Raw genomic sequence first — 20,382 nt, forward strand, 5'->3', positions numbered from 1 at the left:
TGCCATTTCTGACTGGTTATTCTGTTCTAGGGAGCTGTTATTTTTGTCAGTGTACTTTTACAGTTACGTCAAGGGTACAAAGACCTAAAGTAGACACTTCCCTCTTTTTGTTGTGTATCTAAATCACTGTCTTCCCAACATATTGGGATCACAGCATCTATAAACACACAATTACAGTTACGGTTGAAATGTTTTGTTTCAACATTGCAGTGTCATGCATGCAGAGCCTATCCGCATGTTATGGGAGCTATTTTTACAAAAAAGATTTTATGAAGGTGACAAGTACCAAGCATATTCAACAAGATTTATAAAATTTTGATGTCAGTTGGTTCTAAACTTAAACGAAAACAAACCAGCAATGCCTACTTAAAGGATTCTTGTCTTTCAATTAATCCTTTTCTGTCTAGAACTTGGCAAAGAAAGGGAAGACACTGTACCCAGAAGATTTTTTTTTTAAAAATATCTTCTTACTAAATACTCTGTAAAGATAAATGAATTTCTCTTTGTAAGCAAACGAGCCTGGAAAAATAAACCTTATGCTTACATTAGCCTGAAAGTGACAAGGAAAGCAAGCCAAGGCCTGTTCAGAGTTGCATGAGGAAAGCTGAAGTTATGTACACTCATATGTGCGTTTAAATAGGTACATAGCATACATGTAAAACCCTACGATCAACATTAGAAAATACATGTGAGACAGCAAAACACTGTTTTGAGACCCATTCACTTGAGATCAGATTCTTCTATGTTCACTGGAGCTGCATCTGTACCCTCTGTCCCAAAGATACAAGGGATGAAGTGGGGCCAACTGCCACAGTTCCTTTGCCAATACTGTTTCCTACAGGAGTAGGTCTCCACATCAGCAGGGAAGGATGGTGAACCAGAGGACCCGTGTGGGCAACACATTTTGAAGAATCAGTTACTGTAGGATAAGTAACTGTTCTTTTTTCTTCAAGTGATTGTCTACACAGATTCCACTGTTGGTGACTAACAAGTACTTGTCTACTTGCTTGGCAGTGGGTATGTAGAGTCCAGCCTAAAGGCCAATGCAGGACTGATCTACTGAAATTGGCAACCAGTTTGGAGGCCTGTACTAGGGAATGCATAGTAAATGTGTGGATCAAGTTCCATTCTTCTGTTCTATACACCTCAGGTATGGGTATATTACCTGAACAGGCACCTAAGTCTGAGCCCTTGTGGAATGAGCTCTAATATGGCTGATGGCTCTTTCCTGGTTAACTTGTAGTAAGTTCTTATACTGTCTGAGACCCACTAGGATAACAGCCGAGGATATAGGTTGCCCTGGGCCCATCAGCAAAAGCAACACAAAGTTTAAGGGTGTTCCTAAATTTCTTAATACTATCTGAATAAAAAGATAATGTTGTCACTACATCAAGCTTCCCACAGGGTAGGGAGAGACTGAGGAAAGAATACCAGAAGATGAAAAGTCATTTACATGGAATTCCAAGACCACCGTGGGGAGAAACTTAGGGTAAGGTCTAAGAGTAACCATCTCTTTATGAAATGTATATGGAGAACCTGGCATAACAGTCTGACTCTCCCAGCTTTACTTCCTTACCCTGGCTACAATTGAGAGGGTAGGGAGGGAGTGCACAACCCATCAGCCTTGGGTTCCAAGGATATGGGGCTCTTGAACTGGGGGAAAGACATATATGAGCTGCTTCAGGAATTCTGTCACTGTAATGTGGGAAGATACAGTGTGGCCCTTAATAGAGAGATGATACTGCTGCCAGATGGATTCTTATTAATGGATGGAGTCCAGACTGCTTTAAGGTGACAGTCCAAAACTGACACTGGTGCTGTGAGGGAAGAAAACTGGTGCTGAGATGCCCAAATAGAAAACCTTCTCCATTTAGCTCTGCAAATAAGTCTAGTTGAAGGTTTCCTGCTCTGGAGCACAATGTTCTGAACTGCAGCAAAATAGCTTTGCTTTATAGGTAGGGTCCTACCAAATTCAGTGTCAATTTTCATAAATTTCACGGTCACAGCATTTAAAAAATCCTGAATTACACAGTTTCAGATATTTAAATCTTAAATTTCACGGTGTTGTAACAAAACATGAGCGTGTATTTAAAAACGGTAAAATACAAACCCCAAAGGGGGGTTGCAAGGCTAGCCTTACTTCTGCACAGCTGCTGGCTGGGTGCCCAGCTCTAAAGGCAGCACTGCTGCCAGCAGCACAGACGTATGGGTGGCAATACCGTGACCGCCTTCTATAATAGTCTTGCAACACCCTTTTTGGATCAGGACCCCCAGTTTGAGAAACACTGTGTACTTTTGTATACTTTTACACTATAATATAGGATAAAAGTACACAAAAGATCAAATTTCACGGTCCATTACACATTTTTCACAGCCACGAATATGGTAGGGTCCTATTTATGGGATTCATTCAACCAGCATCTAGGCTGTCTAGTGCCAGGATGCTGGGTATGGGTGCAGGATCTAACCATTGTTCTAGGAGACCTGAATAGAACAGGTAAGATGGCTGTGCTAACAGTCACCTAATCTGAATCTGAAGAACAGCTTGGCCCATGCTGAGGCTACTATGATTATGCATCTTGCGTTCTGCCTCAATTTCTTCAAGGAACTTGATACATTGGGGTTTGGTGAAAGGCATATTATCCGCAGGGATTAAGAAATGAAGCCGCCATCTGACAGGGAACTTGGGACTTGTGCCTCCTCTGAAGCAGAAATTCTGACACTTCTTGTGGTTTGTTGCGAACAGATCTACTACCTGCAAAAGACACTGTGCAGAACTGACTCCTTGACAGACCATTTTTATTTCTTGGAAAAGTCCCTGCTAAGCGGGTCTGCTAGAGTATTTGAAGACCCAGAAGGTGCAGAGCTACTGGCATTATCTGGTGCTGAATGCACCACTCCAACAGGCATACAGCATATTGACATGGTAGGGATGATCATGGTGGCCCTTGCCTGTTGATACAGTGCATTGCTGCAGAGTTGTCCACCAGCACTCTGAAGGTAGGATTTCACTGATCTGGAGTCTAACAATGCTTCTGTTAGTGCTATGGTGTCAGAGAATTTCTCCCTGTTTATATTGAGAACTACCAAGGTGAAAATTTTCAGGACTGTCTGTACTGAATTAATTACCTGTAGTGATCACCCTTGAATTAGACAGTCATCTAGGTAAGAGTATTGCTGGATTCCCTGTCTCCTTGGATGACTTGCCACAACCAAAAGGTATGTGATAAAAACTTGGCAAGGTAAAGAAGATGAAGGGCAGAACTCTATTAGCGGTAGGATGTTCCTAGAAGGAATTTGTTACTTCCTGTGAGCTGGATATATGGTGATATGGAAACTAGGTACCTTGGTGGTCAAGAACTGTAGGAATCAGTCCATAGGATCTAATGAAGGAATTTATAAAAAAACTCAGAAATAAGTCACCATTCTAAATTTGAAAATTGCAGATGAAGGTGTTGAGATGTTGAGGATTGAGGATGAGCCTTCAGAAGCCTTGTTCTTCTTTGAGAGTAAGAGGTAGTGGGAATAAAAGCCATTGCTCCTTGTTAGCAGATGAATCAGACTCCCAGAGGCCTTTATAGATTAAGCAAAGTCCCACAATGCTTTGCATCTAAATCTTGGTGTTGTTGTTGACTGACAGATTGTGCGTCCTCTTGCTTTGACCTGTTGACACTTAGAAAATTGTGTCCAGATGTCCAGAATACCAAGAAAGGGAATACTTATTATTAGAGATCCCTTCTGTGATACTGTCTTTAGCTTATATATTATGTAAATTAACAGGCCATGAAGGGAATTCCATGGCTCAACAGAGCATGAGAATGGAATTCTGTCTCTTTCGTAGACATATATGTTATATACAAGGATAAATTTCTGAACACTAGTTGGAATAGACCAGGCAGCAGGACTGCTTCCCCAGATCAGTATTGTATTTGCTTTTCTTCATCATGCTGATTAACCTTTGACTAATAAACTTTGATTAATAAATTGATTGGGCCTGGATTATCTGACATCTCATCAATAATCTAAATTGAATTTTAACACATTGAACTCCAAGGGGATCCTCTTACATTGTTCCCAGTTGTAAGAGGCAGTTTACCTCTTGCTTCTTGTGGGGGTGGGGGGAAGGTAAGGGAGTTTCTTGTGAGAGGTTAAAAAAAGAAAACAGATCCCATGCTGGTCCAAGCAGGCTCCTAACAATAGCATTGACTCTTCGGCCTATTTGAAGCCCCAAACTGTGGAGCAGCTGAGGAGAGCAGAGGGTTGCCTCCACTTTAATATCTGCCTCTTCCTTTGAGGCTGTGAGGATCCTAGTGATAAATGTGTCAAAGAACGCTGCCTGAAGCATGGCTTGTCTTGGCAGCTTTCTTTTTGGAGCAGAGACAGAACCCCAAGTTGCACAAAGCTGCCCTGAAATCTGAGCGCCTCATCAGTGCCACTGTTAAAGGGACTGTTGCCCTCAAATGAGGAGGTCTTGACAACTTGAGCCCTGACAATCTCCTCATAGCAGCTGCAGTGGCCTTTGTTCAGATGGCCTTTGTTTATCCAGCAGTCTGCAGAGATGTTCTGGCAGTTAGGCAGCCCTCAGTCATAAGAGATTTCAGTTGGTGCTCATTGGATAATTTATCCACCACATTGGATAGTTTGTACCAATTCAAAAAATCATATTTTGAGGGTATCACATGGTAGTCTGCTTCCCTCCTTTATAGGTTCGCAGACAAATACACCTTTTGACCAGAAAATTCTAGTTTTTTGGGGTCTGTCTCACGAGCTGTAGACTAGTTCTTTTATCCTCTCCTGTAAGCTTCTACCTGCAGAGAGCCAGATATAGGATATTTGGTACAAGTATTCAAACCCCTTAGCAGGAATCCAACATCTTCTCTGTGCTTTTTTGAGATAGCAGCATCCATCTTTGCTGTGGGCCAAACTGATTTGGTGGGTTCCAACAGATCGAATGGCATGGCCAATCTCTCTGGAGTTGCACATCAGAGATCGTCAAAGCATTTATGCTCCTTCTCTTGTATAATGATGATTCTGCTCAGGAGATTGCTTTTTTTTCCACTCTCCTCTTGACTCTGCAGCAGCCATGGATGGAGTTGCCTATGGAGGCTAAATTTGCTTCTTCAGTGAGACGACCTTTCTCTAAACACAGTGGAAGACACTAGTTTTCTATAGTAGGGTTGAAAACCCCAGAAAGCAGGGGATAGTGGCACAGTGAAGGATGCTAAGTGGAGTGCTCTTCCTAGCTCCCCTTATTGTTTTCTGGATTCTCTCCCTGATTCATAGAATCATAGAATATCAGGGTTGGAAGGGACCTCAGGAGGTCATCTAGTCCAACCCCCTGCTCAAAGCAGGACCAATCCCCAATTAAATCATCTCAGCCAGGGCTTTGTCAAGCCTGACCTTAAAAACTCCTAAGGAAGGAGATTCTACCACCTCCCTAGGTAACGCATTCCAGTGTTTCACCACCCTCCTAGTGAAAAAGTTTTTCCTAATATCCAACCTAAACCTCCCCCCACTGCAACTTGAGACCATTACTCCTTGTCCTGTCCTCTTCTACCACTGAGAATAGTCTAGAACCATCCTCTCTGGAACCACCTCTCAGGTAGTTGAAACCAGCTATCAAATCCCCCCTCATTCTTCTCTTCTGCAGACTAAATAATCCCAGTTCCCTCAGCCTCTCCTCATAAGTCACGTGTTCCAGACCCCTAATCATTTTTGTTGCCCTTCGCTGGACTCTCTCCAATTTATCCACATCCTTCTTGTAGTGTGGGGCCCAAAACTGGACACAGTACTCCAGATGAGGCCTCACCAATGTCGAATAGAGGGGGACGATCACGTCCCTCGATCTGCTCGCTATGCCCCTACTTATACATCCCAAAATGCCATTGGCCTTCTTGGCAACAAGGGCACACTGCTGACTCATATCCAGCTTCTCGTCCACTGTCACCCCTAGGTCCTTTTCCGCAGAACTGCTGCCTAGCCATTCGGTCCCTAGTCTGTAGCTGTGCATTGGGTTCTTCCGTCCTAAGTGCAGGACCCTGCACTTATCCTTATTGAACCTCATCAGATTTCTTTTGGCCCAATCCTCCAATTTGTCTAGGTCCCTCTGTATCCTATCCCTGCCCTCCAGTGTATCTACCATTCCTCCCAGTTTAGATTCCCATTGAGCTACTTGGGAGGAGATGAAGGATAGGTACGGGATATTTCATTGCTATGTTCATGGAAGGAGGAGAAGGAACATATCTCCTCTAAGAAAGGGGCAGTCCTATCAGGAGTGCCTATGAACCAGCGGGTTAGAATACAGAACACTTCACTGGCCAGGTGTGGAAACTCTACAGTAGGCAGGTTTGTAATAACCTCCCCAAATCTTTCTGGAACTCCAGAACTGAGCCAACCAACACATCACTTGGCAGCTTATATTGCTTCAGTGCCAAATAAGTTGATACTAATGCCTCAGGTCCCAAGGAGATAGTCTGTACTGATGTACTGGGTACAGTCACCACCAAGAATGTGGGAGTCAATGAGGACATGCTGGGTACCGAACGAAGTCTGTGCTGAGGCGCCAGTACTGGAGGCAGTGCAATCTTTAGCTTTAAACAGTATCACGTGAGCTGCCATAGATGTCACTACTGACCTAGTGGCAAAGGTATTCTCTTACTTATGACTCTTGACTGAGCCTGGGGCCAAGTCATGACGACTCATGTGCCTCCTGCTAGGTCCTGAGAAAGGCAACCTGTACTTTGGCTGGTCACTTCTTGCCTCTACTGGATGTCATTGCTGATGTAGTGGGGGATGAATAAGGGCTAAGAAGTGGCCTGTGAGTTCAGAATGGAGTCATGGCTCACCAGGACACTGACCAATCCACAGATTGAGGCTTCTCCCAAGACTTCTCAGAGTCTGAGAAGATCTGCACTGACTTCTCCACAAGGAGAAGTTTTATTCTCAACTCCCTCACTCTCTGGATACACCTGGAGAAGAAATGATACATGGAACAATGTTGCAGAATGTGTCCTTCCCCAAGGCATATCAGGCACCAAGAATGTCCACAGTTGACTGGCCCAGCAGAGTTAGATGGGGGAAATGTCTGACAGACATGTTTAATACCCTAGTGATTTAGCTTCTGCTGTGGTCATAGCACCGCTATATAGAGTGCAGGGGGACTGTCCTCAACAAAATGAAACTCAAGTGACTGAAAGAGGATCAAATTCAGTGTTTTATATACACATGTCAACAAGCAACGGAAACTTAACTACACTAACACTATCCTAAATCTAAGGTGAACTGCAGAGTGAGCAATGATGCCAGGAGTTCCACCTCACAGCCAGAGGCAGTAAAGAAGGGCCTGAGAGGTTGTTGGGCCTGCTCTGCCCTTTATGCCCTCAGACGAGTGAGTTGAGAGGGCATGGCATCAGGGCACCTAGGATGCAAGCATCCCCCAAGGTAAACAGCTAGCCAAGAGAATCCGATGAAGTGCACAGGACACATGAGCACTAAGAGTGGAATCTGCGTGGAAAATCACCCAAAGAACTCTAAGGTACTAAAAGGGTTTGGGGACTTTTTCCACAGTGTGGACCACATCTCAAGTGTCTCATGGACACGCCTCTCCCATTTGCAATCACGCAACTTTCCTGTGTTGACTGCAATATTTGCTTATGTGGTAATATAACAGGAATGTAGTTCTGTATTTTTAACTGACTGTAATGGGCTTTTTTAACCAAGTTAGTTACACAGTTTTTTTGGCTCCCTTTCCAGTCTAATCTGTTTCTCTCTCTCTCTCTGATCCCCTGCCCAACTGCTTAGTTTCGTTCTCTACTCTCCTGAGTGTGTTGCTCAACCACCTGTTCCTTTCTTTTCCACTGCTTATCTGGACATGACACCTTGTTTCCTTATTCCCTTCTGCTCTACTTCTCTATCCCAGTACTAGCTGCAGAGCTATTGGTAGCTCCTGACACTCTTGCTTGCAGTTTGTCCTGCTGGTGGCCCTGGTCACGGAAGACAGCTCATACTTCTTCCTCTGCCGATGTAGCTGCAGACCCCCCTCCCCATTGGCTCCCCACCTTTGTTCCCAGCTATTTTACAGGTGTCCAGGCTCCTCTTTGAAATGAATAAAAACACCTGTAGAAATAGTTGGAAATAGAGGGAGTCATCGCCCTATGACTTAACACAACCACAGACCATCAACAAGTGTTTAATGGACCAGTTAGAATCATTTAGTAGATTCACTCTAAAATTGTGCTTAGAAACTATCTTGCAAATACTTAAATGAAATCTTTCATAACATTATCAAATATAAAGATTATATATTGACTCAAAAGTTTTCCAGTTCTCTTATCTACATTATACAAGCGGATTTTCTTTCTAATGTGTATAGAAAAAGGTGCAGAGGCAAATTAAATACTAGCCCAAATAGAATAGTAAAGCATACTTTCCACTTCCAAACCCACCTTGAGTGCCTGACAGTTCTATAGGCAGTGGGAAGTGAATGCTTTGCTTTTGAATGTGATCTAGACCTGGACTTAGACGATGAATGATATTTGGAAGGTGACCGAGATCTTGTCCGAGATCTTTTCTTGTGTTTCTTTTTTTTCTTTTCCTTTTCTTCATCTTTGGGAGGATCTTTGTTTTGGCTTGAAGGCCTTTCTGATGATTTCACTTCTACGGTGGGTAAAGTTCTGACTCCAGTCAATAAAGGATATGGCATGTTACTGACAGCCTGAAATAAGAAATAAATCAATTATTAACATGACTTTCAGTTTTCAGCAAAGATTATGAAGATTTTCAATGTGAGGAAATCTATCAGATCTCACACATATGCATGTTAGAAACAGACTGGCCTAGAGTACACTGAGCAAAGAGCTAGGAGCCAGATATTCAGGTCTAATCCTGGGACTGCCACTTACTTGCAGTGTAGCCTTGATAAAGTCACTTAGCATCTCCGTGTAATGGTTTTGCTATATGTACTTTACTGACCTTTGAGGGAAGGAATACTGGAGGAGTCTATCAGCAATCATATTAAAAATTAACACTCATTTATTTTACTAAATATTTCTTTTGAGTTAGGAAAATATAAACTGAAGCATCTAGCAAAAGCCCTGGGCACCCCAACATAAATTAGATCAAAATTAGCTGCTAACTCCACAAGAGCTACCAAAACATAACCCCATCAACACTTTACATTTTCAAATGCTGCAGAAACATTATATAAAACAGTCTGGAGAGGTAAGGCTGAAATCTTTCAAAATGTATGCATGCTTCGGCCAGAGCTTAACATAGGCTGACATTGCCCCCCATACTCTCACGCAAACAGGTTTGTGCGAGCCTAATCTGGGCACAATTTTGAAGATTACAACCTCGGTTTTAAAAGATTAATGATGGTTCTGAAGAATCTGGTAGTATCAGATAGACAGGTTCTCCTCAGTTTATGCCCTCAATTTAAAGGGATAAACTGGACACATATACTCTAAAAAAGGAATCCCTGTATACATTCAACATTCAGTATTAATGCAACAAGGCAACCTTTCATCGAACACTGTATTAGTTTGATTGCAATGTTCACAAAAGTAGCAAAATGAAGAAAAAATACCATTACAAATCACTTCTCTAGTTTGTAAAGTAAACATTTTGTATAAAAAGGGTTCTAAGCCCATAAAACTACCTTTACCCTAAGGATCAAAAGGGTCATTGCTGAATTCATGCTAAATTAATAATTTAGTCTGCAGTCAATTAAACACTGCACACCCCAAGAAAATTTCAATTGATCATTTTTTGCCTCAGAACTCTGCTGAAATGGCTTGTTGACAACAAATCAAGTCAGACACTGTACGTTTGCTCCTTATTTCAAATTCTGTCAATCCTCAAACTGCTGTTTCAAGGCACCTGGAGAAATCAGATTAATCCCATCGTAATTTCCACTCTGCTTGGTCTGACAATTCCACCATTTGATACTGTGATACCTGCTGTGACTTGAACAGCAACTAATATGTTAAAACTTAGAATAACCAAATCAGAAACTGGTAATCTTTTTTGCTCTCCTCCTTTCTCTACTGTGATTATGTCAAGTCAACACTTCAAGACATTTGGATAATTGGACGCTCTGTTTCAGGTCAAATTACGCCAAAGTCATGTTTCCTCTCTGAACTTTAATTGACAGTAGCTATTTTACAACGATATTTACAAAAAACATGGCAATAAAGCTGTATTGTGGTAGTATGCTTCAAAGACCATAAAGACGACAGCATCAACACTTGAACTAAAATGAGACTGCTCCTCTTATTTCAAGATGATTAGTTTACTAGAAACCCGTTTCAAATAAAGCTACCCTTACAATTTATGCGCTACTTCAGACAGCTTTATCATCTCTAATCTTTAAGGTTTCCAAGCAGACTACTATGGCCTATTTTTGTTCTCTGGACATGTTTCATACATCAGCAAGTGCAGTACCCCAATTTTCTTTTTGAACATAAACCATTACGTAAGAGACTCTCCTAGCGTCTCTCCCTCCTACCATGTCACCTTTCTTCATTTCAGCTTCCCAAGGCTTATGTCTAAGCTCTCCAAAGCACCAAATCAATAAGCAATTGTGATCTATAAACTGTAGGAGTGCATGAGAATTGCTGTGTGTATTAAACAAAACCGACTGACTCTGCCAAGGTTTTAATCCCAGACTAAAACAACCCCAAAAAACCAGCGCAGCAAATAAGCATTAAAAACATAAGATACAAAATGCCTTTCCAAAAGGAGGGATGAGAAAAACTTTGGGAAACTAACAGAAGCTGAAAAAAGTGAAGAAAACCTGAGAAAAAGAACAGCAGAAAATAGCTTAATATCCCCTTAATAATGGGTACAATACAACTGTACAACTCCGAATTACTAAAAAAAGTTCATGTAAACTAAAAATATAAACACAGCTCAGTTAATCATTTAAACACGAAAACTATCTGCTTCATTTTGATGCTATCAGGCACATAACATTGTTATGCAATCTTTTACTAGCTTTATGCAAGAGTCATTTCTGTGTTTATGAGAAAGCTCCCCCGGTCTGAGAATAATGGGCGGCTCCTCGCTCTCCTTCATGGTTTTAGAATACATTATAATTTCCAATATTGTAATATATTTCACAAAGGCATTTTCAGAATGTTGTATCATAATTTTAAATAGGAGCTGAGTGAGAAAGCAGATGCCAAAAGGACGAAGCAACCAAGATTGTAACTGTAATTAAACAGGATGTGAATGCAGGTATTAGTATTAAATACTATGTCATTATTCCAAATGGCCCTATCACTAGTATGGCTTAAATTAATTTACCTTGCTACAGTACTCATGGCAGAGCCTTCTGACTCTTTTCCCTGGTTGATGACACTTCCCCTCTTGGCATTTCTGAAATAAAGAATTCCAAGTTTTTGGCTGACAATCCAGGAGGGCAATTGTTCCCCTCTTGTGACAAGGAACACCACTTACTTATGATCACCATGGCTGCCTCAGGTCTGGGTGACATGTTCTGGTGGTTTGCATGAGGTAGATATCCACAGACTAAGCAATCAATTAACACCAACAACTCATTTCACAGAATGGAAATAGAGTAGCTGTCCGATGGCATATCAAAGCAGTGACATGTGGGCAAAAAAGCCGCGAACCAAACACTACCCAGAGCAAGAGAATCCTAGATGCAGTTTAAATTTAGCTATTGAAAAAGGCAATGTATCTTGGGAACAAAATGTACATATAAACTTAAACATTAAAAACCAGACAAGCCAACTCACGTTAAGTAGCTCCTCATGTTACAAAAAAGAAAAAGAAAAAAGAAGCAAATGACATGCATCGGGTAAACCCTTAAAAGTAATTTTCAGGTGAGTGAATTAGTTTTCAAACAACATTAATGTAGCACCCCCTTTGCTGAGATTCTACAGATTTAAGATTGACAGTCTGTGTGAGTTTTATACATTTGTGATAGTGGGGAAATCCTGTTGGAAGTTAAAAGCATTCACAACTCAAAACACTGTTTGAAGAATAGTTGGGAGAAACAGCTCTAATGTAATTTGCCACAAGAACTTAAACTTGTCTTTTATTGTATCAAGAGGAGTATGACTATGCTATTTAATGCAGTTCCCTTGTAGACAAGAACTGCTGAATTTTTAAGGCTAATTTCTTTAGTCATTTTTCAGAACAGAGAGAATGTCTTTCATATATATGAGCTTATGCACACTATGGACCTGAATATCCAGAACAGTTATCACTGTTTATATATCAGTTACACTAGCATAATACTGGTGTAGAAGAAAGGAAATTCAGGCCCTATATTATATAATTAAAGCTTTTCATTTAATACTTGCGCACTCAGTAGAAAGCTTGCTGGTGTGTGATGGCTGGTCAGAAACATTTATGACAAATTATGTTTTTAAATGTATTATTTAAGCAACCCTGAAAAATTAGAGAATTTTAAAGAATCACCTTTCCAACTACCTAAAGTTATACACAGAAATCCCAAATCTAATATATATATGAACCAAAAAACAAGAGTAAGCTCTGCATAATACCATAATAAAACACCATTCAACAATGTAACAAACAGCCTGTTATTCTTAAACAGAGATAACTTTGAAATTAAATTTACATTTGCAGAAAATGTTTAACATAAAACAAGTTGAAACTGTGATACCCACACTTAACACCTAGCACAGCCCTAGTAATCTGTTAGAGCTTGAGGGGTGTATCTAATTACATATCAATTCTCATTCACCACAAATTAATGCACACAACCATGATATATACTCTATTTGTCTTTCGCCTTAATAGATTAACTCAAGCAACCAATTTTTGTTGATCAGCAATAAACCCACAATTTATCAACTCTCTACAACAGCAAAATAAGAACAAAAAGGGTTAACACTTGCTACATTTCAAGGCAACACAGATCATAATTTGGATATTTAAAAAACAAAATATTTCCAGAGAAAATAGGACCAATTAGCTGGCCTCTCACTACTCTGTAGATGATATTCTACACAGCAGATGAGTAGGATTATACAACTAGGCAACTTGACATGCCTTTGCCTTAAATTATACACAAATTTTAAAATATATAAACAAGCACCACAGCTGGAACAGAAAAATCAAACAATACACTTATTAACTACAGTATCGAAACATCCAACTCATGAAGAAATGCTGTCATAAGCATCAAACATTTTCCATCAGTGCAACTCAGACATCTCTTTGGATCACTTAATTTTTTCATGCAGCTACCACAATTCAGAGGTGTAAACAAAACACTGCTCTAAAAATCTATGTAACAAGATTTTAGCTGTCAGAGGCAGGTGGGAAAATGAATGTATTACTTATTGCACACCTTACGTCTGCACAGTACATCATATGCAGGATTAATGGTCTGAAGTCAACCTTTCATTGGAAGTGTAAATGAAACTGCTAAATTCAAAATAATCCAGAGAGTAGACCAAACTGCTGTACAGAGATTCAAATGTGGCTGTGGGTTGAGGTTATTAAAATGGAGATATGAAAAGTGACTAACATTATATTGGCACATTCCCTGGTTACAATATCCTGGTCCAAAGCCATTAACAGTAAAAAGTTTGGAATTATAAATTATATATCTTGTACATAAAGATGCATCAACTGAGTTTAACCGTCCTCTTTATTTCATTAAAGAGCAAAGATCTACAGTGGTAGTTGTAGTAAATTTCCCCTCCAGTAAATATTTGTAGAGACCACTTTAAAGTATTCCTAAATTCAATAATTATATGATATGATGATCACTATGCAGCTGACAACTTTCACTGGTTTCATTAGAGCCTTAAAACAGGTTTCACTGCACAGTACACTATGCACCGTCTAAATTTAGATCTTCATAGGGTGGAGATGAGTATTGTCATGTTCAACAGAGCTATCTTGTAGCAAGTACATTTTATGGTGTTTTTTAAAGAGAACCTTTTGTCGTCAATAAATTCCATAATATGGCATTATCTGAAGTTTCATCTCCATCCAATAAACAAAAGTAAAACACCTGAAGAAAACGATCATGATGGGTTTTCGGGGGGAAACTTTATCAAGGCAAAGTTTTGTGTATTTTGTATATGTAATTGTATGTGTTTGTATTTTGACATCCTCTAGCAAAATGAGTGAGGTTTCACTGAAGTGCTGTTTTAACTATATATAAAGACAAAAAATACTACTGATGAATGACTGCTTCTGTTTTTTAAAGTATCATTTACCTAATTTCATGTTTCCTCACCATTGAATTATTGTATAAATACAAGCCAGTAGCCAAACATGTGGGAAAAAAAATCTGAAAGACATTCTAGCACAAAAAATCCAAAAAACACAGCAGCTTGAGAAAGAGCACACACTTGATTCAGTACTGACTGTTCAGCAAAACTGTCAAGCAATTTTTTTGCCATAAGGCCCCAAATTACAGCCATTTCTTACAGTGAGAACAAACATGTGGGATCTTCTCAGAAGGACAGACTATGAGACAAATTAACTTTGAAATGAAGGGACAAAATACTGATCATAAGTATATGACTATAACTGGAATGACATATTGGAAATCACAAAGGGCAGAAGGGTGTCAAAAACAGGAATCAGAGACAACGCAGTTAAGTTACAGGATTTATGAAAGAAATAGAAAGACTGACCCTCATTTTGAACAGTAGCTTCTGATGTTTTACAGCTAAATTCCAAGAAGGGCTAGGATAAAACCAATGAATCCACATGGGAGCCTCATCTAGCAGACTAGATGAGAGCTCTTCGTAAAAAACAGTCAAACGTTTTCCCAAAGTGCAGATAATCAAGGCTATACAAAAGTTGTGGTTTTGATACAGTCACACCAAAACCACAAAACTGCCCCACATCCAGTCCTACTCCCCACCACTAGGGTCCCCAGAAAAGAGTTGCTATCACAGCCCAGAATGGGCAGCGGCACATGGACCGGGCACTGCTACCACAGTGACAGCTCAGGTTCTCCCTCCACAGTGCCTCCCCAGCGCCTCTGCTCCCTAATGGCGGCTCATTTCACCATGGTCATCCCTTGGATGCTACTGCCAGTGGCAAGGACCAGACTCTCCACAGTTGGCTCTGTGTGCCTCTGCTCCCCACCAATAAGGAGAACCACCTGGCTTGAAATAGCATCTCACCTCATGTGCCAGGTCAGAATGCCACTCACTCAAATTTGGCGCGGCCTCTCCTCCGTCATGTGGTTACCACAACAAAACTGCTGTGTGTGACTTTCTTACAGCTCTACAGTTGATGGAATCACAGAGGAGACATGTCATTGCAGAAGGAACAGAGAAAGGTTTTGGAACTGAAGAGAAGGCTACCAAAAAACGTTTAACATCTGGGTACATTGTGAAGCTTCTGAACTATTACTAGGGCCAAAAGACCACAACTCAAAATGTTAATTAGTAGATTTTATTTACATTTTTTCTCCACAGAAACCTGTCACTAAGTAAGTAAATATATTTTATGCTTTTCATTTTTTTTTTTTTTTTTTTTTAAAAGAATGGCTGAGGATTAAGTCCCTGATACTGCTTGTATGGCAAAACTTTAATGGACTTCCACAGTATGGAATCAATTGCCTCAAGAGATGTGCATGTATATTGTAGTCATAAGTCAAGATAAAACTTTTTAAAAAAATTACACTGCTTTGCATTCCACCTGTAAGGTTCAGTTTTCTGTTTCTCTTATTTTTATTGCTGTTAGAGGCTACAAGAGAACCATACAAACAGGAGTAAAAATGCAACTACAGCAGAAACCAATTTGACTATTTTCAAGGTACAGTTTAATGCAAAAAGGCTTAAAAACATCAGTTAGATTCGATAGCGTCACACATCCTACACATGTGGTACTAGAGGAATCAATTTTGAAGGTATAAAATAAAATGCAGCACTAGCATTACTTCAAAAACCATTTGATAGAGGTAAAACGGGTTTGCTCATTCTTTGAATCTATCTACATAGTCAGCCAGCATGATCAGGGACACAACTCCATGGTCTGGGAGTGCCTAAACCTCTGACTGCCAGAAGCTGGGAGTAGACAACAGGGATGGATAACTTGATAAATTGTCTGTTTATTCCCTCTGAAGCATCTGGCACCAGCCACTGTTGGAAGACAGGACACTGGGCTAGACGAACCATAGGTCTGACCCAGTATGGCCATCCTTATGTACTTCTCCAGCTTTTCCCCTAAGGCTTTAGTTTTCACTTTCAATCACAGTTCATCAACAAGGTAGATAGGTCTATATCTAGACACTTGAGGGTTGTTGCCTATGTCAGGAACTAAAGCAGTGTTGTTGTAGCCGGGTCGGTCCCAGGATATTAGAGCGACAAGGTGAGTGAGGCAATATGATATTCTGTTTTATTACCTATCCCTTCCCTAATGGTTCCTAGCATTATGTTAGCTTTCTTGATGGCTGCTGCACATTGAACAGATGTTTTCAGAGAACTATCCACAATGACTCTACGATCTCTTTCTTGAGAGGTAACAGCTAATTTAGACCTCAACATTTTGTATGTATAACTGGGATTATTTTTACAAATGTGCATTACTTTGTATTTTTCAACACTGAATTTCATCAGCCATTTTGTTGCCCAGTCACCCAATTTTGTAACTCTTTGCGGACATCTTTGGACTTAACTATTTTGAGTAATTTTGTATTGTCTGCAAATTTTGCACCTAACTGTTCACTACCATTTCCAGATTATTTATGACTGTTGAACAGCACTGGTCCCAGGACAGATCCTTGGGGACCCTACTGTGAAAACTGACCATTTACTCTTGCCCTTTGTTTCCTATCTTTTAAGCAGTTACTGATCCTTGCCTACTTTGCTCAACAGCCTTTGGTGAAGGACCTTGTCAAAGCCTTTCTGAAACTCCAAGTACGCTATGTTCACTGGCTCACCTTTGTCCACATGTTTGTTGACCAGCCCCCAAAGAATTCTAATAGATTGGTGAGGCATGATTTTTCTTTACAAAAGCCATGCTGACTCTTTCACAACATGTCATGTTCATCTATGTGTCTGATAATTCTGCTCTTTACTACAGTTTCAACCAGTTTGCCCGGTAGCGATGTTAAGCCTACTGGCCTGTAATTACCAGGACCGCCTCTGGAGTCTTTTTTGAAAAAATCAGCATTACCTTAGCTATCCACCAGTTATCTGGTGGAAAGGCTGATTTAAGCAATAGGTTTCATACCACAGTTGTTAGTTCTGCACTTTCATATCTGAGCTCCTTCAGAACTCTTAGGTGAATACCATATGGTCCTGGTCACTTATTACTGTTGATTTATTCCAAAACCACCTCTACTGACACCTCAATCTGGGACAGTTCCTCAGCTTTGGCACCAAAAAAGAATGGCTCAGGTGTGGGAATCTCCCTCACATCCCCTGCAACGAAGACCGATGCAAAATATTCATTTAGCTTCTCTACAATGGAATGGTCTTCCCTGAGTACTCCTTTAGCTTCTCGATTATCCAGTGCCATCACTGATGGTTTGGCAGGCTTCCTACTTCTGATGTACTTAAAAAAAAATGTTGCTGTTAGTTTGTGTCTCTTTTGCTAATTGCTCTTCAAGTTATTTTTTAGCCTGTCTAAATATACTCCTACACTTGACTTGCCAAACGTTATGTTCCCTTCTATTTTACTCAGTTGGATTTGACTTCCAATTTTTAAAATACATGTTTTTTGTCTCTAACTGCCTCTTGTACTCTGTTTAGCCATCATGGCATTTTTTCAGTCCTGTTATTCTTTTTTATTTGGACTATACATGTACTTTAAGCCTCTATTATTGCGTAGAAATGAAAATCAATTAAAAATTAAATTAAAGATACTCCTAGAGTAAAAAGAAAGCTACAGTTAGCCTGGTAAAATTTTAGCTGTCATTTATGTTATAAGATGTAACATACATTGTGATCAGTATTTCATGATTTAATTATGAACCAAAGATTGATGACTACTGTTGTCTATGATAACTATACCATGCAGTGACAGAGCAAATACATTTTCACTCAAAAGACAGTTACATGGCTGTAATAAAAATGCAAGATTCTGTAAAATGAGATAGATTCCTGTTATTTAATTTCGTCCATTTCCTTAAAAAAAAAGGAAATCAATCGGCTAGTCTCCTGATCATTAAAAACAAATATACTTTTAGAACGTGTTAACATTTAACTTCTTTTGATCTATGATGCTTCTTTAAAAGCTTGGCTACTTAAAATGCAAATCTTATAAAAAAGGATTTATATAATTCTTAAAGCTACAGGCTTTAAGAAGCCAGTAAGATACTGTTATGCTCACCTGTTATCAGTAGACTAACGTGTAATAGTTTTATACTAGTGATAAATTAGTTGGCCGTTCTACTGTCTGCTGAAAAAAAACTGGTTAATGATTCAGTAATCTTTAATCCAGATATAGTTAATTCCAGTAACCTGCTCACACTTACAAGACAATTGCCCTTAATTTCTTTGGTGACAATGATCCAGAGAGGCATTTAGGGCAGTGAGGGGACACTACTGCTAGTTCTATTATTCCCCAGAACCAGATCTTAAATTATCAACATTCAAGCAACTTTCAGCCTTTACCTGTATGAGAACAATACTGTACTGACTCACTCAAACAAAGATTTTTGAAAACTCCCCAACTGATTCTTGCCTTGTATTAGATCTAGTGAGGTTGACAACCATATCAGCAGACAAGTATTTTAGTGGTACGAGAGAGAGGCGGGAAAGCAGCCTCTCACAGGCCACATGTCTAAGGCTATGTCTACATTTAAAACACTACTATGGAATATCTACAGCTACTATGCTGTAACACTTCAGTGTAGACACCACAGCAATGGGAGGGATTCTCCAGTTGCTGTATGTAATCCACCTCCATGAGAGGCAACAGCAAGGTTGACCAAAGAATTCTTCTGTTGACCAAGTGTCTATCCCAGGGGTTAGGTCGGCTTAACTATGTCTCTTTTTCACACCCATGAGATGTAGCTATGCTGATTAACTTTTCAGCATAGACCAACCATAATCTTGCTGGCATTCTAGACAGGCAGTAAGAGGTAATCATCCCCACCGATCAAAGACTGAGCATTATAAGAAATGTGCAACCTGATACTCCAAACCAACTTGTTACAGATATGTAGCTGCTTTAAAGTTCCTCCAGTACCAAAAATACAGGTTCCTTACACTATATAAAGACTCAGTGGAAAAGAGAAAAAGCAAAAATAAAACACAAGGGACCATGTGATCCCATTAGTTGTGCTTGTGCAACTTCCACTGAAGTCAACCGATACGCAACTGACAGCATGATTAGACCCCTGGGTTCTCTCACTGTCAGCCTTTCACTATAACTCAGTGTCCAATTGCCCGTGGCTTATTGTGCACACACCTTGTTTGGGTCTTGTATTAGAATTTCCAGCAGCGTAGTTTTACACTAAATTTAACTCAATTTTCAGTTCAGTTCTCTAAATAAACCACATATATGCAAACCACAGGTGAAACCTCAAAATGCCTCTTCTAAAACCCAAATATAGATTAATAAGCAATAAAGTGAAAATGAAAAATACTATAATATTGTACTTCAATCTTGAGTGGGTCGGATACTGATCCATGGATTTTCAATGCAGCGTTAGATTTAAATCACACCATGCTTTTTTTTTTTTTCATTTGATTGTATAGAACATACAAACTGACAAATCTGAGAAATATTATTACCAATATCTACCAATTGTGATCAATAAATTTCTGTTGATCTAAAAAATATACAAGACATCTGAAAAGACTAACAGACATCTAAACTGAGGTGTCTGTTATCCAGGAAGAGCTCGTAACTTCTAAGTCAGCTTAATTAAAAAATAACGTAGTCAAAGAATTTCTGTGCATAGGTTCTCTCGATTAACTACTACGGTACATGGAATTTACTCTAAATTTACCTCCATATTAAAGGAATTCTCCTCAATTTTCTCAACTTCTGCTTCTGCCAGAGGATTCTTCAGGGTCTGCAAGAACAATGCAGCTTTCCGTTTGCGTTCCGCTTGAAGCTGCTTTTCTTTTGATTCCTTGGAGGCCTGTGCTAGCTTCTCTCTTGCTGCAGCTGCCAGTCTGTCCTCTAGTTTTTGCTTTGCTGATGGGGGGAACATACAAAGATGCAAGGAATTTACAAAAAATTACTGTGTCTAACTCAAGTATCTTCACATTTCTTTTGGGAACGATGTATTGGTACACAATATGAAGCCACATTAGTCTGTGAAACTGTTAGCCTATAGAAAGAATGGCTGTTTTTCTTCAAACATTATTTATTGTGGATTATTAGGGTCTTCTCAACAAGGACAGAGGTCGACCTAAAACCACCAAACCTGCATAGGGATATTAATCCTTTTCCTGC

The 20,382-nt window shown here is 39.8% G+C and overlaps 1 protein-coding gene across 8 annotated transcripts in view; it reads right to left on the reverse strand.

Moving 5' to 3' along the window:
* Positions 1-20,382, reverse strand: part of SFSWAP (splicing factor SWAP) — a 96,030-nt gene that overhangs the window by 15,424 nt on the left and 60,224 nt on the right. For 6 of the 8 annotated variants that reach the window (XM_077834887.1, XM_077834885.1, XM_077834892.1 and 3 more), the window contains 3 exons: positions 19,931-20,121; positions 11,305-11,376; positions 8,445-8,713 (listed from right to left, as the gene is read on the reverse strand). In XM_077834887.1, the coding sequence (XP_077691013.1) occupies positions 8,445-8,713; positions 11,305-11,376; positions 19,931-20,121 (532 nt within the window). The remainder of the gene's footprint in view (positions 1-8,444; positions 8,714-11,304; positions 11,377-19,930; positions 20,122-20,382) is intronic. The other 2 variants (XM_077834888.1, XM_077834886.1) reach the window with 1 other exon arrangement.

Source organism: Eretmochelys imbricata, chromosome 15 (genome assembly GCF_965152235.1).
Source record: "Eretmochelys imbricata isolate rEreImb1 chromosome 15, rEreImb1.hap1, whole genome shotgun sequence".
NCBI classification, from domain to species: domain Eukaryota; kingdom Metazoa; phylum Chordata; order Testudines; family Cheloniidae; genus Eretmochelys; species Eretmochelys imbricata.